The sequence below is a fragment of the Ranitomeya variabilis genome, chromosome 3 (assembly GCF_051348905.1).
Source record: "Ranitomeya variabilis isolate aRanVar5 chromosome 3, aRanVar5.hap1, whole genome shotgun sequence".
Lineage (NCBI taxonomy): Eukaryota > Metazoa > Chordata > Amphibia > Anura > Dendrobatidae > Ranitomeya > Ranitomeya variabilis.
Window position 1 is genome coordinate 230,300,145 of NC_135234.1, and position 21,158 is coordinate 230,321,302.

A 21,158-nucleotide genomic window follows, 5' to 3' on the forward strand; every position below is an offset into this window, starting at 1 on the left:
TCCATGCCCCTGACCCTGTCTGGCAGCTGGCCCTAATGGTGTGTCAGTGTCAGTCAGGGCCTTCAATTCTCTCAGCATTTTTGCTGCAGATTTCACCCATACTAAAGAATGGGAAAAACCTTAAAAACTTGTGCAAAAAAAAAGTGTCAAAAACACATGTATTTGATGCTGCATTTTTTCTACCAACGCATCAGCTTTTGCCAGAGAGGTCAGGAAAGGGACCCAGAGGCCACATTCGGCAAGTAATTGTCCCCTTTAATCACTGTAAAATGAAATAGAAATGTATACTGTTTCTGTGATTAGCTCACATAGTATTTCCTAGACACATTTGTATCAACCCATAGGCTGAAAGCAGGAACCGGTGTTTGCAAATATTGAAAATGTCAAGCCTGAAATGTATGTTAGAGTTTATATAATGGACAATTTCATAGATGTTGTTTCACAAAAAAATGATTTGAGCTTTAATTGGTTAAAAAATATTCTTTACTTAACAAGCAGGGAGAATTTCACATATATTGTCATGAGAATGAAAGTGACTGCAGCCCATGGTAAGGGGAAGGCTTGGGGTATACCTTAATTTTCATTCCATTATCTCCTTAATCACTTGTGGTGTCACCCAAACATACTATGTCTTGCTGTATGAGGGATAGCTAATACTAGAGAAGACAGATAAAGGATTCAGAAGGATCTAGATAAGCTTGAACAATGGACAGTGACTAATAGAATAGTATTGAACAGGGAGAAATGCAAGATTCTACATCTGGAAAGAAAAATGAAAATTACATTTACAAAATGGGAAGAATAGAACTAAGCAACAGTATGTATGAAAAAGACTTGGGTATACTAATAGATTACAGACTTCACATAAGTTAACAGTGTGATGAGGCAGTAAAAGAGGCAAACACAGTTCTGGCATAAAGTAAGAGAAGCATAGAGTCTAGATCACGTGAAGTAATTATCCCCCTCTACTCCTCGTTGGTCAGACTTCTGGAATACCATGTCCAGTTCTGGGTATCACATTTAAAAAAAAGACATCGAAAAATTGGAGCAAGTTCAGAGAAGAGCCACCAGGATGGTGACCGGTCTGCAAACTATGTCCTACTTAATAGCTGTCTACAAATATCTGAAGGGATGTCTCCGTGTAGAGGGATCATCATTATTCTCATTTGCACACGGAAACATGAGAAGCATTGGAATGAAATTGAAAGGGAGAAGGTACAGATTAGATGTTAGAAAAAACTTTTTGACAGTGAGGGTGATCAATGAATGGAACAGGCTGCCACGAGAGGTGGTGAGTTCTCCTTCAATGGAAGTCTTCAGAGGCTAGACAGATATATGTCTGAGATGGTTTAGTGAATCCTGCTTTGAGCAGGGGGTTGGACATGATGACCCAGGAGGTCCCTTCCAACTCTAAAATTCTATAAATCTATAGTTCTCACTCCTGCAACTCAGCTCTGATTCTGCCTGTATGATTCCAGTCTTTGGCTTGTATTTAACTACCAACCTATTTCTTGATTTTGTTGCTAACTTCAACCTCCTGTATTCAACTCAAAGTGACAATACTTCTCTTTGCCAGCTTGCACCGCTGGCCAGCAGCCACTACATAAACGTAACCAAGAGTCCTGCTTAAGGCAAATTCCTTATTTAGGGGCTTTGGAGGAAGGCGAGGATTCCCATGGACCTGATAAACAAAGTCCTATTTAGAGCTGCCAGCCTCCCTCACACAGTGCACTGTTAGGCTACGTTCCCACTATGAGCTTTTATCATGTTTTTGATACTGCGTATTTTCCCTGCTTCAAAAACGCAGCATCTTACAATTCCAGAAAAGTGTATGGAATTTCTTGGCTTTTTAATTGTGCTGCATAAACTCACTTGCAGTTTGTTTTTCTAATCAGCAGCCTGTCAATTTCTCTTGCAAGTACATTTTCTCCATAGGCTTACCCTAGATGTGCAAAATCCGCAGGAAAAAAAGCATCAAAACTGCATATAATCCACACCTCATTTCAGTGAAATCAAAATACCAATAAGTTTAAAAAACAAAGCAGTTTTTTTTAACCCCTTAGTGACCGGGCCAATTTTTACGATTCTGACCACTGTCACTTTATGTGATAATAACTCTGGAACGCTTCAATGAATCCTACTGATTCTGAGATTGTTTTTTTCATGACATGCTGTACTTCATGATAATGGTACAATTTCTTCAATATGACTTGTGTTTATTTATGAAAAAAATGGAAATTTGGCAAAAATTCAGAACATTTAGCAATTTTCAAACTTTTAATTTGTGCCCTTAAATCTGAGAGTTATGTTACACAAAATAGTTCATAAATAACATTTCCCACATGTCTACTTTATATCAGCACAATTTTGAAAACATAATTCCATTCATTAGTGTTGCTACTCCAATTGGCATCGGGCGATCAGGTATGCACTGAATTATCGCGGGTGCTCGAGTCCCGGATGCTTCATGGCTGTTAGACACCCCCCCAAAAATGTGGGGATCTGTGATACTCAGTGCATACCAGAGCACCCGATGAAAACTCGAGTAGCGAGCACTTGCACTCAACACTAGATGTCATATCGTCATCACGTTTACTTTTGAAAAAAAAACAATTCTAACTCCAACTCTAACACAACCCTAGCACTAACCCTAGTACAACCCTAACCACAGCCCTAACCCCAATCCTAACCATAACTTTAAAGAATGGAAAAAAAAATATTATATCATTTTTATGTAACTAAGGGGTTGACAAAGGGGGGTTTGTGGACTATTTTTTTTATTTTGATCACTGTGATAGACTCTATCACAGTGATCAAAATGAACCAATATGAAAAATTCCCTATTGTTGTCGGGTACCGGCTGGCAAAACTCGGTGGGCAAAACTCGGCGGGCGCACTGCACATGCGCCCATCATTTTCTTTCAGGAAGATGATGGGCCGGAGGACGAGGCAGTAGGACCCAGGGATGACGGGGGTACTGGTGGGTGCTCGGTCGATCCCATTTCTCTCTTCTTTGGTATACTAGATCATGAATTGTAAATCAGACCTTTTTTTTGTGATCGACTCTATTTAGTGAATAACGAAGATCACTTAACAGGGGACTGTAAAAACCGTCATGTTTTCTCCGTAGCCGACACCCCAGAGATTTTCTTAAAAAAAAAAGTGGCGCTGAGGCATAAGTACCCTTAACTGCTGCCGTTAAAAGTCGTATCGGCAGACTTTAAGGGGTTAAAGAGTGACACACCAGAGAAAAAAACCGCAGCATCAAAAACGTGATAATAATGCATGTTAAAAAACCGCAATGAAAAAATGCAGGTAACCTAATTTAAATAATAGGTTCAGAAATGGTACAACAAGAAAAACTCAACCAAAGCTGATCGTGGGATCATAGCCTTATACTTGAGTGATCAGGCAGATTGCATCCATATCCTTAAACTTGCCTAGTTTACCCATAGGCTTTTACAGCTTGTAAGATTAAGACCAATCTCTATCTCCTTGTAAAGTAGATATCTGGTTCTTGTCACACAAACTTCATGAAACAAAAGTCAAAGTATCTCAACTTCATCAACTTTTATAATCCCATAAATTTTACCATACGCAACATTAAAATGTATTTACTTGTACATGAATTAAAGATAATTTTGTAAATTGAAGTCAGATGAATCTGTGCTTTATAAATATGTATAAGTAGAGTAATTTCTGAGTAATTTAGCCTGAGTACTTACTGAACTACACACTTCTCATTCATCACATTGGCTTTGAACCCAAGGACAGCAAATACCACCAAAGTGGCCAGTACAGAAGTAAAGAAGTTGATGAAAGAGACAAGAGCTGCATCAAACTGGCAATTATTATCTTGCTTATTGTAGCTCGAAAAAGCAATGACACCACCAAAGCCGAGACCCAATGCAAAGAAAACTTGAGTTGCTGCCTCTCTCCATACTTGTGGATCCAGCATCTTCTCAACCTAGGGCAGATAATAATCATATCAGACTCTTTCTTGGAAGCCTGAAAGTTGGTAACCATGTTATTGGAAAATAACAAAGAAAATTACCTTTGGCGTTAACATATGAAGGATACCATCAACAGATCCTCTTAGTAATAATCCACGGACAAGGAAGCATATCAGAACCACATAAGGGAAGAGGGAGCTAAAGTACATTACCTGGGATGAGAAAACAATGGGTTTAGTAACTTCTTAAAAGGACAGTGAGGTAAATTCAAAGTGAAATGTTATTCAGAAATAATGAGTGCAGATATAAATGTTTAGGTACGTGCCTGTGCTTGCTTTGTAGTTTAGTTCCATAAGAACATGGCTGTGATATGTGACTGCAGTTTAGCTACAGTGTCTGCGGGGAGTCTGTGGTAGTCTGGAACTCGCCTCATGACTAACACAGGCTGCAGCCCATATGTGACACAACAAGTCAAGTCACTCTTCGGGAACAGCGGGACACAGCCGCTGTGAGAGGGGGATATCAATTGTTTTTATTCTAATTAGGGTCCTTAATTGATTAAGCTGGGGTTATGGCCATCCTGAGGCACACCTGTGCAAAAGTCATGATTCAGTATCTTGATATGTCACACCTGTGTGGCGAATCGATTATCTTGGCAAAGAAGAAGTGCTCACTAACACAGATTTGGACAAATTTGAGAATAATATTTGAGAGATAAAGGCCTTTTGTGTACATAGAAAAAGTCCCAGATCTTTGAGTTCAGCTCATAAAAAATTGGGAGCAAAAACAGAAGTGTTACGTTCATATTATTTTTGTTCAATGTGCATAAAGGGTTATTCCCAGAATCACATTATTTTTCACAAAGCACAGTAAATGCATACTTATTATAAATATACAGCCTTAGAGCAACAGGATATTTTTTTCTTGTAACGTTCTATTTTTTTTTTAACTCTTTTTGTACATTTGTGCATCTATTCTGTCCCCTCGGCCTGTGGCTGCAAATATGGCTGTGAGATGCTGGATCTCTTCACCTTACTTACAATTGGCGATGGTCACAGATAGCTTAACTCAGCTGCAGGCACACGTCATGAAGAATCCAGAAGAGACTTTGATTTCTTTAAGAATTCTTGTTGAATGAATACAAACAGCAGCAGGTAAAAAAGACTTTTTTCAGGCAAACTGAAAGCACATGTGCCTCTAATGAAGCCAAGATGGAGACTGAGACACAGGGAGAAGAAGAAGAAAGTGACATGACACCCAGCAGAAGGAGACAGGGAGACAGAAGGGACAAACTTCATGGAAAGGGAGGATTTCAGCTATGCAAAACACAGGAACACATAGCAACAATAAACAATATGAGAGACTGCAATACAGCATGTAAAACGTACAGGACAGTCTGTAAAATGTCTCATTCATGGGACATAACACTTCCCGTCTGAAATCTTTAGATTTCATAATTCTTATGATGTCCTCTGGGGATGTCACTGTAGAACTGAAAAACAAAAGGAAAACAAGCATGCAAGTAACAACAACAACAGTTTTAGTCCAATTGGCATGGTCCAATGTTCAGTTGGAGGCATGAAGTCCTCATCAGCGGCATAGTCCGAGTCCAAACATAACCCATCTTCAGATTGGGGAAGCCGCAACGTGCAAACACTTCCATCAACCCAACAATCCGCTGGAGAAAGTTCAAATGTTCGAATGTTCCAACACAGCTGAAGGAATATATGGCGGTAGGCTCCCCGCCGTGAGCTGTGTCCATAAACAATGACTTTCATGTGAGTTCCTCCTTTGGTAAAAGTAACACAAGCTCAGTGACTGGACAGAAGAAAATACGAGTTGAACCGCCTTTCATAACCTTGACTTCTACCTTACGGATCTTCCTGTCATTGCTTGGTGTAACCTTGGTGATAAGATCCATTGGCCAGTCGTTGCGATGAGCTTCTTTATCTTTAAGGAAGACAAGGTCTCCCTCTTGGAGATTAGGTTTTGCAGTCTGCCATTTGTGACAGCTTTGAAGCAAGTGCAGGCATTCAGTTTTCCAGCGGTGCCAAAAGACATTGGACAAGATCATTGATGCATCAGGGTCAAATGTTACTGGTACCACTTTACTGTCCGTGTAGAAGGTAAATGAATCAATAGCAATGTCCATTTCATCCTTTATAGCTTCAGCTAACTCCACTGCCAGAACGGCGGCACAAAGTTTGATTTTTGGAACAGAGTGAGCAGGTTTCGGGGTTAGTTTTGCCTTATCGAGGATGAATCCACATTGCACCTTGTTATCTTCTTCCAAGGTCTTCAGGTAGGCTACGGCTGCTGTAGCCTCTATAGAAGCGTTGGAGAAAATGTGGACTTCTCTTCTGATGGTGGCTGAAAGGGTGCCTGAGGAATAACATCGTGGGACTTGGAAATGCTCTAAGACCTTCAGAGACTTCTTCCACACCTCCCACCTTTGTTGTTTCTGGGATGGTAGCGGAGTGTCCCAATCCGTACTCTCAGCGGTCAACTGTCTCAACAGTATCTTGCCTTGAATGGTGATGGGTGTGATAAACCCGAGAGGATCATAGATGCTGTTCACAGCAGATAGGACTCCTAGTTTAGTGAAAGGTTTATCACAAGCTGACACCTGGAAAGTGAACGTGTCCTGCTTAATATCCCAAAGCAGACCAAGGCTGCGTTGCATGGGCGGAACGTCAGACCCCAGAACAAGATCCCTTACACCAGCAGCGTGATCCTCAGTTGGAAATGCTTTCATTACCTTTTTACTGTTGGAGATGATCTTGTGGAGTCTAAGGTTTGCTGTTGACAGCATTTCCTGAGTCCTAGAGCGCAGTCCATCATCTACGTAGAAGTTTCTTTCCACAAATAGACAAGCATCAGCCCATACGCTCTCTCACCTTCCTGTGCTGTCCGTCTTAGTCCATAGATGGCCACTGCAGGTGAGGGGCTGTTCCCGAAGACGTGCACCTTCATCCTGTAGTCTATGACCTTGTTGCGGACATCGCTGTCTTTGTGCCATAGGAATCTGAGGTAGTTTCTGCTGTCTTCTCTCACGATAAAACAATGAAACATTTGTTGAATTTCGGCCATTACTGCGACAGGTTCTTATCTGAAGCGAATCAGTACTCCTATAAGGCTGTTGTTTTGATTAGGCCCAGTGAGGAGCAGGCTATTTAGGGAGATGCCTTCATACTGAGCACTGGAATTAAACACCACTCTAATGTGGTCGGGTTTGCGAGGATGGTAGACACCAAAGGATGGGAGATACCAGCATTCACCACCTTCTTTTAGCGGGGGTGCGGGTTCTGCGTGACCTCTGACGAAGATATTGTGCATGAAGTCGACAAAATGTTTCTCCATCTCTGGCCTTCTCTTTAAGGTGCATTTTAGGGATGAAAACCTTGCCGTTGCTTGTTGCAGATTATCAGGTAGCCTTGTTCTTGGAGAATGAAAAGGTAAAGGTGCTACCCAGCTATTTGAATCGTCTTGGGCGAATTCCTTTTCCATAGTCTTTATGAACTCTTTGTCCTCCCTTGCAGGTGCTAGCTGGTTGTCTTCTCTTGTAGAGTTAAACACTGCTGACCCGAGGTCATCATTGCAGGACAGGAATATGTTCGCATCGTCAGAGGTTTCTTTCTTCCACTTGTTATCGCTTATCTTCTCTTTCACCCAGTAATGATGAGGGCATTGTTGAAAGTAAGTGTTGCGACCATTTGGTAGGACGTGAGTCTTAAATGAGGAAATCCTCGTGGGTCTCTTCATCTTTTCTATACAGATATCGCCTATGATAACCCAGCCTAGGTCAAAAGCATTGAGCAAATGGAGCGTCGTGTGGCCTGTTGATTTGCTGATGTATCTTGTGTAGTCGCAGAATGTCTCTGCCAAGCAAGATCAGAATGTTTGCGCTGTTGTCGAGAGCTGGTATCTTGCCTGCCAAAGTCCTTAGATGAGGGTGATGGAGTGCAGCCTCTGGAGTTGGGATTTCCTCTCTGTTGGATGGTATCTGGTTGCATTCAACCAGAGTGGGTAAGGGTAACTCCACATTGTTCTCAAGAGAAGACACCATGAGTCCATTGGCTCTTCTCCCAGAGACCTCCGTAACACTGCTGCAGGTGCCCAGGGTGTAGGGGTGAGAGTTTTGTTTTAAGTCAAACATATCAAAGAGTTCTGACCTTGCAAGTGACCGGTTGCTCTGATCGTCCAGGATAACATACACCGTTGCTGTTTTCTCTGGTCGACCCTTGGGATACACATTCACCAGGCATATCTTCGCACCCGACTTGTCCTGGAGGCCTTCTCCGTGCGTGAAGAAGATATTGTGATAGAACTCACTGTTTGAACAGCATCCTCCCCCGCCTTGCCTTGTGGTGGGGGAAGGTGTAAGGGTACCGTCTCACATAACGATTTACCAACGATCACGACCAGCGATACGACCTGGCCGTGATCGTTGGTAAGTGGTTGTGTGGTCGCTGGGGAGCTGTCACACAGACCGCTCTCCAGCGACCAACGATGCCGAGGTTCGCTGGTAACCAGGGTAAACATCGGGTTACTAAGCGCAGGGCCGCGCTTAGTAACCCGATGTTTACCGTGGATACCAGCGTAAAAGTAAAAAAAAAAAAAACGTACATACTCACCATCTGATGTCCGTCAGGTCCCTTGCCGTCCGCTTCCTGCTCTGACTGAGATCCGGCCGTACAGTGAGAGCAGAGCACAGCGGTGACGTCACCGCTGTGATCTGCTCTCACTTTCCGGCCGGCAGACAGTCAGAGCGGGAAGCGGACGGCAAGGGACCTGACGGACATCAGATGGTGAGTATGTACGGTTTTTTTTTTTTTACTTTTACGCTGGTAAACACGGTAAACATCGGGTTACTAAGCGCGGCCCTGCGCTTAGTAACCCGATGTTTACCCTGGTTACAAGCGAACGCATCGCTGGATCGCTGTCACACACAACGATCCAGCGATGACAGCGGGAGATCCAGCGATGAAAGAAAGTTTCAAACGATCTGCTACGACGTACGATTCTCAGCAGGGTCCCTGATCGCTGCTGCGTGTCAGACACTGCGAGATCGTAACTATATCGCTAGAACGTCACGAATCGTGCCGTCGTAGCGATAAAAATGCCACTGTGTGACGGTACCCTAAGCTGTGCAGTGTTAGATTGGGATGGATGGAGCGCTTGCACATGCTCCTCACTGTCGCACTCCAAACACTTAATAGATATTTTACAGTCCTTAACAAAGTGTTCAGTAGAAGCGCAGCACCTGTAACACATCCCAAAGTTCTTCAGAAGCTCTTTGCGTTCCTGTAGTGGTATCTTTCTGAAGCCGATGCACTTCTTTAAGGGGTGAGGTTTCTTGTGAATGGGACACATACGATTAGGATTCTCAACCTTCTCACCTTTGTTGCTCTTATCTTGTGATACAGTAGGTGTGGGAAGAACATCAGTCTTCTGGATGGACATTGGAGCTTGGCGGTTCCTGTAGTTAAGACGTAGACTCTCGTGTTTAGGAGATGAAACAGGGTCGCTGTGTTCTCCATAGGAAAAACTTGGATCAGTCTTACACTCTGCAATATTTTCGATGAACTCGCAGAAGTAGGAAAATGGAGGGAAGGAGACTTGGTTTCCCTTTTGTATTTTGATCCAAGTATGGCCTACTTATTTTGGATATTGGACGGCAGCTTGGAAACTATTGGGGTTACCCCATGAGCAGTGTCTAGGTAGCTGAGGCCAGGCAGGTACGGGTCTGCTTTGGTCAGCTGAAGCTCTAACAGAAGTTCGCTGAGCTCTTGGAACCTTGTACTGTCCTTACTAGATACCTTTGGAAAATCCTCTAGTCGCTTGAACAGAGCCTTTTCTATGGCCTCAGGACAGCCATACCTTCTTTCTAGCCTCTTCCATGCAGCGGTGAGACCCGCGATAGGATTACTGATGTGGACGGATTTAAGTCTCTTGACCCGATCCGTGGCCCAAGCCACCTGATTAACAGGTCTAGCTCTTCAGCGGCGGTGATGCCAAGGTCACTGATTGTTGTTTTAAAGGTACACTTCCAACCCCTGTAGTTCTCAGGTTTATCGTCAAACTTTGCAAGACCGGTCTTAGTTAGATCACACCGAAACATGTACCTTGCAAAGCCAGTCATATCGGCATTCTCCGATTTTGGAAGGACCGTTGCTGGCTGGGTAGCATTGTTCATACAGTCTGTGCTTTGACCTGGGAATGAAGGAACATATGGGGCAGCGTAGGCATTCAGTCCATTAACTGGCTTAATGAGCTTAGTTTCTGCCACACATGGGACTGGAATTCTGTGACTGACCAGAGTGTGGTGACTTGCCTGCATATTGGCCTGCACGTATGTTTCTGTGTATAAGGTTTGGTGAGGTGCAGTTTTCTAGTACATTCCGGTGCACAGAGGAGGATCAGGATGCAGGGTTGGCAGCGTATTGTACTGACCTTGGGTGCAGGATGCGGGTAAACACTCTGTGTCCTGTTGTCTCAGGGGAGCATCTGTTCGGTCAGGAAGGATTACAGGACCAGGGGGAGTGCTGTATTGGCTTTGTACATATGCTCTAGTACGCTAAAGAGGGTCTTCAGTATCAAAATCACTTAAACTGACACTGTCTCTTTGGCTCCCACTGATAGCTTGTTCTAGGACCTTTAACCTTGCCATGGCTGCGATGTGTTCGCATTCTTTCTCTAGGGCCTCTATTTCTGCTTTTTTTTTCCTTCTCTAGGGCCTCTATTTCTGCCTATCTGCATTCTGTTTCGGCTGCCTCTATTTCCATCTCAGTTTTCTTTTGAGCAAAGGCAGCTTGTATTTTAGTGGCCTCAGCTTCTGCACGTGCTCTTACGAGCTGTTCGCTGAGGGTTGAGGATTTTGAAGAGCGTGACTTAGATCATCGCTTTAACTGTTTGGCTGAGCCGGAAATACAAGATGACATCTCGGCTATTAGCTTGATTCTTGCCTCTGTCTTGGCTTTTATATCGCGCATCATGCTTTCTCTCTCAGAGATAAGTTGTTGGAAAGCTTGCAGCTCTTTGCAGGGAACTGAGGGGTTAAGTCTCTGTAACATGGAGATGTACTAATCTGCTGTTACTGCATACAGTTGATAATCTGAACACAGTTGTGCAAGGGTTCCCTCTGGTGGTCATTCGAGAGAAGCAGGCTGAGACAGGCTGTCTATGAGACTCAGCAGTTTTTGCCATAGCTCTGCTATAGCACGGAGAAGATCACGTTTACTGGATTCTAGATTCTCCCTTACTTTCCATGAGGGCTTTGTGGGAGGTCTAGCCTTCTCACTAGATGATGGATCAAGTTCTATGCACGCTTCCTCTAACAATGGGTCTGGCAGAGACCGTGTAGTCATTCCTTCAGCCATCCTGATTCACAGGGAGAAGGGGAGCTGTATAGTTTCTTGTATGCTGAGAGCGGATGCTCTGCAGGAAGTTCTGTAGCTTTATAGAAGCTGTTGGTGGCTTTACAGATGAATCTGGTAAGTCTTTTTTCACTATTCTGTCCCCGGGGCCTGTGGCTGCAAATATGGCTCTGTGAGATGCTGGATCTCTCCACCTTAATTGGCGACGTTCGTGTGTAGCTTAACTCAGCTGCAAGCACATGTTATGAAGAATCCAGAAAAGACTTTGATTTCTTTAAGAATTCTTGTTGAATGCATACAAACAGCAGCAGGTAAAAAAGACTTTCTTCAGACAAGCTGAAAGCACATGTGCCTCTAATGAAGCCAAGATGGAGACTGAGACACAGGGAGAAGAAGGAAGTGACATGACACCCAGCAGAGGGAGACAGGGAGACAGAAGGGACAAACTTCATAGAAAGGGAGGATTTCAGCTATGCAAAACACAGGAACACATAGCAACAACAAACAATATGAGAGACTGCAATACAGCATGTAAAACGTATAGGACAGTCTGTAAAATGTCTCATTCATGGGACATAACAGCATCCAACTTCACATAGCTGAATAGAGGGCCCTATTTGTATCTGCTAAAACTGCATTTCCCAGTAGCACTTGCTTATCTTCAGTGCTGCTGACTCCTTTCTCCCTCTCTTGTGTGCTCCTGACTAGCACAATCTCTCTCTTAACATCAAGCAAATCTACTGCAAAATGTAACATATGCCTCTGTACACTCTCTGATCCTGTACACTCTCTGATCCTGTGCACTCTCGGATCCTGTACACTCTCGGATCCTGTACACTCTCAGATCCTGTACACTCTTGGATCCTGTGCACTCTTGGATCTTGTGCACTCTCTGATCCTGTGCATTCTCTGATCCTGTACACTCTCTGATCCTGTACACTCTCTGATCCTGTGCACTCTCGTATCTTGTGCACTCTCGGATCCTGTGCACTCTCTGATCCTGTACATTCTCTGATCCTGTGCACTCTCTGATCCTGTACACTCTCTGATCCTGTGCACTCTCGGATCTTGTGCACTCTCTGATCCTGTACACTCTCTGATCCTGTGCACTCTCTGATCCTGTGCACTCTTGGATTTTGTGAACGCTCTGATCCTGTGCATGCTCTGATCCTGTACATTCTTTGATCCTGTACAATCTCTGATCCTGTGCACACTCTGATCCTGTGCACACTCTGATCCTGTGCACTCTCTGACCCTGTGCACTCTCTGACCCTGTGCACTCTCTGATCCTGTGCACTCTCTGATCTTGTGTACTCTCTAATCCTGTGCACTCTCTGATCCTGTGCACTCCCTGATCCTGTGCACTCTCGGATCTTGTGCACTCTCTGATCCTGTGCACTCTCTGATCCTGTGCACTCTCTGATCCTGTACACTCTCGGATCCTGTGCACTCTCTGATGCTGTGCACTCTCTGATCCTGTACACTCTCGGATCTTGTGCACTCTCTGATCCTGTGCACTCTCTGATCCTGTGCACTCTCAGATCCTGTGCACTCTCAGATCCTGTGCACTCTCGGATCCTGTGCCCTCTCTGATCCTCTCTAATCCTGTCCACTCTCTGATCCTGTACACTCTCGGATCCTGTGCACTCTCTGATCCTGTGCACTCTCTGATCCTGTACACTCTCGGATCTTGTGCACTCTCTGATCCTGTGCACTCTCTGATCCTGTGCACTCTCAGATCCTGTGCACTCTCGGATCCTGTGCCCTCTCTGATCCTCTCTAATCCTGTGCACTCTCTGATCCTGTACACTCTCGGATCCTGTGCACTCTCGGATCCTGTGCACTCTCTGATCCTGTACACTCTCGGATCTTGTGCACTCTCTGATCCTGTGCACTCTCAGATCCTGTGCACTCTCGGATCCTGTGCCCTCTCTGATCCTGTGCCCTCTCTGATCCTCTCTAATCCTGTGCACTCTCTGATCCTGTACACTCTCAGATCCTGTGCACTCTCGGATCCCGTGCACTCTCTGATCCTGTACACTCTCTGCTCTTGTGCATTACCCTCCCTGAATGACTTCAGAACTCTGATCTAGAGACAGCACAGCTGTGAGGATAGGATGTCAGTGGAGAAAGACTGCACTGCACAATGTAGACCATGAGTTGGAACTACTAAAGGATGGTTCCAATGGCAACTGAAGGAAAAATAGAGCCTGGAAGTAATCCTTAGGAGGGTGCTATTTGCAAAATGGGACAACAATAGGTTACATTGGCACAAATTATTAAATATATGTGTATATAATTATAAGACCACACTGTGATTTTGAGTATAACCCCTTAAAGCAAAAAATCATACACTGCAAGGCGAAAAGGGCTAAGAGTTAATGCATATAAGGCTTCATTCAGATGTCCATTTTTCACATACTGTATGTGTTCTATCCCTGTTTTTTACAGATATGAAATGTACTCTTTATAGTCTATGGGGCTGTTCACATGTCCACAAAAAACATAAGAAATAAAAAAACATAAGAAATCACAAAGACATGTCCAGTTTTGATCAGAAGCTACAGAAAATGTAAAGTGCAAATAGGGTCTTATCCAGGTTACGCACAGTGGGTAAATATATGGTATGCTCATCTGGTGGGGTGGTGTGTTATACACCCACTAATAGTGTGATAATAGCAGCCGCTGTAGCATCCATGAGAATTCAACAATATCATACCAGGAGGAGTGGATTTGTTCTGCGCTGCTGGAATATCAAAGACAGAATCCGAGGACCAAGGATAGAAAAAGTGGTTTATTGTCATCGCAATTCAAAATGGTGGTTCTGAAGAAGAAGCTGGTTTGATTTCAAAACGCGTTGACAAAAAACCACTTTTATCTATCCTTGGTCCTCGGATTCTGTGTTTGACATTCCAGCAACAAATCCACTTCTGGTATGATACAGGTTTGATCAGAGACACAGAACAAAATTACCCATACAAGTCTACGGTTAATTCATCCATCCTACATGGCAGCGCAGAATGAACCCATTACCATTATCATCTCGTGGGTCCACAGCAGCCTTAAGCATTACTAGAGGTTGTGTGCACCTAACCCGACCAGGTGAGCGCCATCCTCAAGATTGTTACCCAGATAAGGCCGGCGTCACACTAGCGAGTTTTACGGACGTATGAGCGCATAAACTACGTCCGTAAAATACGCATTGCACACGGCCCAATGATTCTCTATGGGGCAGCTCCTATCAGCCGTATTTTACGCATCCGTAATATAAGGTCTTGTACGGCCGTAGAAAATCGCAGCATGCTGCGTTTTTCACCGCATTGCACAAAAAAATCGCCAATGAAAGTCTATGGGGGCGAGAAAAATACGGATTACACGCGGACCATGCGTGTGACTTACGAGAAATACGCAACGGTGTTAGAGAAAAGCCGGTAATTCAATTTTCTCCTTCCCAAACCCGACAGGATATGAGACATGGTTTACATTCAGTAAACCATCTCATATCCCTTTTTTTTTTGCATATTCCACACTACTAATGTTAGTGGTGTGTATGTGCAAAATTTGGGCACTGTAGCTTGTAAAATAAAGGGTTAAATGGTGGAAAAAATTGGCGTGGGCTCCCGCGCAATTTTCTCCGCCAGAGTGGTAAAGCCAGTGACTGAGGGCAGATATTAATAGCCTAGAGAGGGTCCATGGTTATTGGCCCCCCCCCGGCTACAAACATCTACCCCCAGCCACCCCAGAAAAGGCACATCTGGAAGATGCGCCTATTCTGGCACTTGGCCACTCTCTTCCCACTCCCGTGTAGCGGTGGGATATGGGGTAATGAAGGGTTAATGTCACCTTGCTATTGTAAGGTGACATTAAGCCAGATTAATAATGGAGAGGCATCAATTATGACACCTATCCATTATTAATCCAATAGTACGAAATGGTTAATAAAACACACATTTTTTTAAAGTATTTTAATGAAATAAAGACACAGGTTGTTGTAATATTTTATTATACTGGTAATCCACCTGAAGACCCTCGTCCTGTAACAAAGGAAAAATAAAAAATCAACAATATCTCATACCTTCCATCGCTCAGGTCAAGTCCCACGAAGTAAATCCATCTGAAGGGGGTTAAATCATTTTACAGCCAGGAGCTCTGCTAAAGCACTGCTCGTGGCTGTAAAAGCCCTGGGAATGAATGGATTGCAGGGGAATGACCTGTAGTTACCTTGAGTCGCGGTGAGGCGCCCTCTGCTGGATGTCCTCATATGAACTCAAGCGTGGAAATTTTTTCCCAGGCACTAGTTCATGAGGACATCCAGCAGAGGGCGCATCACCGCAACTCAAGGTAACTACAGGTCATTCCCCTGCAATCCATTCATTCCCGGGGGTTTTACAGCCACAAGCACTGCTTTAGCAGAGCTCCTGGCTGTAAAATGATTTAACCCCCTTCAGATGGATTTACTTCGTGGGACTTGACCTGGGCGATGGAAGGTATGAGATATTGTTGATTTTTTATTTTTCCTTTGTTACAGGACGAGGGTCTTCAGGTAGATTACCAGTATAATAAAATATTACAACAACCTGTGTCTTTATTTAATTAAAATACTTTTTAAAAATGTGTGTTTTATTAACCATTTCGTACTATTGGATTAATAATGGATAGGTGTCATAATTGACGCCTCTCCATTATTAATCTGGCTTAATTTCACCTTACAATAGCAAGGTGACATTAACCCTTCATTACCCCATATCCCACCGCTACACGGGAGTGGGAAGAGAGTGGCCAAGTGCCAGAATAGGCGCATCTTCCAGATGTGTCTTTTCTGGGGTGGCTGGAGGCAGATGTTTGTAGCCAGTGGGGGCCAATAACCATGGACCCTCTCTAGGCTATTAATATCTGCCCTCAGTCACTGGCTTTACCACTCTGGCGGAGAAAATTGCGCGGGAGCCCACGCCAACTTTTTCCGCCATTTAACCCTTTATTTTACAAGCTACAGTGCCCAAATTTTGCACATACACACTACTAACATTAGTAGTGTGGAATATGCAAAAAAAAAAGGGATATGAGATGGTTTACTGTATGTAAACCATGTCTCATATCATGTCGGGTTTGGGAAGGAGAAAGAAAAAGCCGGCAATTGAATAACCGGCTTTTCACATATCTCGCGCTGAATTTAATATAAATACAGTAAATATATATATATATATATATATATATATATATATATATATATATACTGTATATATGTTTTAACGAACATTTGAGCACATAAATCCATTAGATGTCGGTTTTGCAAGCCTGCGCGAAAATCTCGCAGTACGGATGCCATACGGATTACATACGGAGGATGCCATGCGCAAAATACGCTGACACACCCTGACTACGGATCAATATTTTGGGAACATTTCTCCGTATTACGGCCGTAAAAAAAAGGACCGTATTGTCTTACGCCTAGTGTGACGCCGGCCTAAGACCGTATTTTGTGCTTCATGTTTTTCCACTCTTTTCTTTGGATCAGTTTATCTAGATAACACTGTAGGCAACTACGGAGAAAGTATGGATTTGTTCTAATGGATGTAGCTTACAGCAATTTAATTCACCTTCCTTATCAATATTTCAGTCCCTGGATATACACAAGAATGTACTAAACCCACTGCCGTTATTCAGAGATGGTAAAATGTTAAGGAATTGAAATATAAAGCAGAATGGAAAATTTCTGAATTCTATGTATCATATAACGACTGGACAGGCAGCGTGTACCAGACATCCATATGCCCTAATACAGAAAAAAAAGTGATTGTACTGAACAGACAATGCAAAATTAAGAAACCCTTTTCAATTTTGTGCTAAAAGCGTAACCATCATTTTCATTTTTAATTAATAGATAGTACACATGAAAATAAGAAACTTTGTAATATATCTTAGCAGAGAAATATGCCTCTTTCTCCTCATACACTGATTATTCAGTTACAATTCATGGGTAAAATCTGTTTTTATAGAATACCGAGAATAGGAAAAGCTGTCTTCACTGAGTACAGATTCTTCCCATGAATTAAAATGGAAAGATCTAATGATGGTTACTTTTTAATGCTTTAACTGCATTGTAGCTAAACAATGTTTTCTCCCACAATCTACACACTGCTATTTATTGCATACATTTTGGTCAAAAAGGGTCTTTCTTCTGCAGCAGTTGCATTAACACACCTTGCCAGATGACTGTATGCCTTTAATCATAGCCAATCCCACAATGAACCAAGCAGAGAACAGACACATGGTCATCTTCCAGTTTAGACCTCCTCCCTCTGATATTGTGTTTGAAATATCCAGAGCTTCCCGATACCAGAAGTACGTCGTAGCTGAACTCTTGTCGCATTCCGCTTCCACTACTGAAAAAACATAGCAATGGTTGGTTTCAGCATTGTATTAACTGGCATTTAGTTTGCTAATATGAGAAATACTGATTTTCTAGACACTGTCTTTGGACCAATGCACACAGCAGTATTATGGGTTTGACCGCAAGCCGAGCAATTGAGTCATCGATGGGATCCTAATCACTATATTGGGCGCCTTTCATAGTGACATAAAGTCTAATCCCATTTCTGGACCTTAAAACGAAACTGTCACCTCCAAAATCTCTATTTACCTGCAGATGTAGTGATAATCTGCAGTTAAATAGCATTTAGGGCCCCTTCACACTGTGCAATCAAAGTCTGAACGAGCGTTCGATTTGTGACGTTTATCCGTCCTCGTTCCGAGGTTGCAAAGTGTGACATGGCGTTACGATTTGCGACGCAGCCCAGCATCGTACGATGTGAAAGAAAGAGCAGAACTTTCTTTCGTCGTAAATGTCTCGCTGTGGCGGTCGAAATCGTAGTATGTGACGGCGGTCATACGAGCTCGTAATGCGACTACGTGGGTTGGGCTTCCGCATACCTGTCTCCTGATTGGGCGTGACGTTTTAGCACGCCCATGCTGGTAATACGTCACGCTCGGAGTCGTAGGACTATGGCGGTGTGAAGGGTAGCGTACGATTGCGACGCGTGACGTTCACATCGCAACTACGTCAGAAAAAGCGTTAACATCGTAGAGTGTGACCGCTGGCTACGAGCTCGTACTGCGATGTCGAATATGACGCAAATGCGTCGTAATCGTAGCAGAATCGACCAGTGTGAAGGGGCCCTTACATTAAGTCTGGCAAGTTTACAGTTGCAGTGGGCACCCCATGACGAGATCCTGGATCTGTTGGGGTCACACTTCTAGAATACTGTGATTTGTGCTTTATACAGCAATACTGTGAGAATACAGTGTATAGTAAAAGTGATCAGACGATTGCTTGTACTAAGGGGACTAATACATTGGAAAGAGAAAAAAAAGATAAGGAATATTAAAAAATATTTTTTTATATAAAGATCTTCAAAATATTAAATATACATTTTACGAAAATGCAAATGTGGAACCATTGCATTAATAAAAGTCTGATCTATGAAAATATTAAATTAATCAACCAAATAGGTAAATCATGTAAGAGAAAAAAAATCAAAACGCCAGAATGATTGTTCCTTGGTTGCCACAACTCGCTGTCAAAATGTCATATACACCCCAAAATAGTATCAAAAAAACAAACCCTAACACGGCTCCATCAATTGCCAAATTAAAACGTTATAGGTCTTAGAAAATAACGACAAAATAATTTTGGTATTGTTGCAATCGAACAGATTTGGAAGATCATATTTCCAGGTTATTTTTACCCCACAATAAATGCCGTAAAAACAAAATCCAAAAACTAAATGCAGAATTGCAGGTTTTTTTCTTGCAATTTTACCTCAATTGGGATTTTTTCCCATTGTCCAGTACATTGTATGGTAATATGAATGGTGTCATTCAAAAGTACAACACGTCTCGCTAAAAATAAGACCTCATACGGCAATGACGATGGAAATATAAAAACTTTATGGATTTGGAAGAAGGAGAGGGAAAAAAAAATCAAAAGCATAAAAACGAAAAATTGGCAGTTCCTTAAGGGGGTTAATGAATTTTTAAAAAATTTGAACATTGTTTTATATTTAAATTTTCAGTGACTAATACATTTTATATTGATCGTGCTGTATGGAAGCTTATTTTTGTGTGTGCTTTTTCGGGTACTTAAGATGCTTTAATCCTTCATGACCTTTGACATACATTTACATCAAAGGTTGTGTCCATGCCTTTGATGTGGGCTCTCACGCAGAGCCCATATCTTCCCCCCCCCCCCCGCACATGATGACTGATTTAATTAGCAATCATGTGCCTTTAACAACCGTGGGTGGAGCTGTGCTGGCTGTTAACCAGTTAAATCCTGCTGGGCGAAAGCACATAATTATTCCCACCCATCTGCACCCCTGTCATGAAACCATGGGGCGCCAATGGTTTGACATAACAGCCGGGGGTCTGCAGATGACCCCAGTGCCTTTCCTTATGCTCCTCCTATGAGCGGGCCAGCGTTCACAGGAGATCGTGATTTCTGCTACACATAGCAGAGCTGATGCCCTGTTATGTATAGTACAAGTGATCGGATGATCGCAGCTTCAAGTCCCCTAAGGGGACTAACAAATACAGCAAAAAGTGAGTAAAAAGTTTTTATATCTATGAAAAAAAACCCACAAATGTTCAAATCACCTACCTTTTACCCTATTAAAAATAGAACAATTTTAAAAAATACACATAAGTGCCATCGCTCCATTCCAAAACGTTTGATTTATCAAAATATAAAATAAACTAATCCGACTTGTAAACAGATTAACAAGAAAAATATTCAAACTGCCAGAATTACGTTTTTTTGACCGCCGAAACATTGCAATAAAAGGCGATCAAAACATCGTATCTACCCCAAAATGGTAATGATAAAAATGTCAGTTCAGGGCGAAAAAATAAGCCGTCACCCAGCCACATATACCAAAAAATGAAAATACTACGGGCCTAGGAAAATGGTGACATAAACAAAAAAATTTCTTACACATTTTTGAATTTTTTTCACCACTTAAATTAAAAAAACATATAAATGTTTGTTATCTGCGTAATCATACTGACCTGGAGTCGAGAATCATATTGGCAGGCCAGTCTGACCATGTAGTGAACATGGTAAATGAAAAAAAAAAGACAATTGTGGAATTGCACTTTTTTGCAATTTCAACGCGCTTGGAATTTTTTTTCCTGCTTTCTAGTGCATCACATGATAAAATGAGTGGTGTCATTCAAAAGTACAACTCGTCCCGCAAAAATAAAGGCCTAACACGGCTATGGGAACTAAAAAAGTTATAGCTTTTTGAAAAGGGGAGGAAAGAAATGAAAGCGCAAAAACGGACAATTGTAACATCATGATGTAGTTACTCACTTTGACTTACATTTTTAGGGGAAGTGCCGGAACTGAAAAACAGCATTCTTATGTTAAATAATTACATATTTTGATACATTGGACTTTTGCATATGCATAATAAAATAATGTATTTATTTTCAAATGGGGAACAGGGGCCTAATTCAAACTTTTATGGTTTTTTGTATATTGAAAATCACTTGTAGCATGTGCTGCAGTTATTTTATTATAGTTTTTAATTAGTTTATATTTTGGAAAACTTTACATTGCAGTACATGCTACAAATAAACTCTTATGCTGGACTGCCCAGGAACACAAAATTAGCAAGCAACAGCACATCGACACTGATTAAAAAAATTTGTTGTTTTTTTTCCACGGCAATATGCAGATTTTCACTTAAATCAAGGGGGCAGTAGCAGAGATTCTTCTCTGGGGGGAGCGTGGTGCCGCTGTATGCCATCGCTCAATCATAAGAAGGCAATG

The 21,158-nt window shown here is 42.5% G+C and overlaps 1 protein-coding gene across 2 annotated transcripts in view; it reads right to left on the reverse strand.

Moving 5' to 3' along the window:
- The window catches only part of SLC6A17 (solute carrier family 6 member 17), a 102,032-nt gene that overhangs the window by 22,322 nt on the left and 58,552 nt on the right, over positions 1–21,158 (reverse strand). For both annotated transcript variants that reach the window (XM_077295218.1, XM_077295217.1), the window contains exons 5-7: positions 17,531–17,712; positions 4,055–4,165; positions 3,726–3,967 (exon numbers count right to left, since the gene is read on the reverse strand). In XM_077295218.1, the coding sequence (XP_077151333.1) occupies positions 3,726–3,967; positions 4,055–4,165; positions 17,531–17,712 (535 nt within the window). The remainder of the gene's footprint in view (positions 1–3,725; positions 3,968–4,054; positions 4,166–17,530; positions 17,713–21,158) is intronic.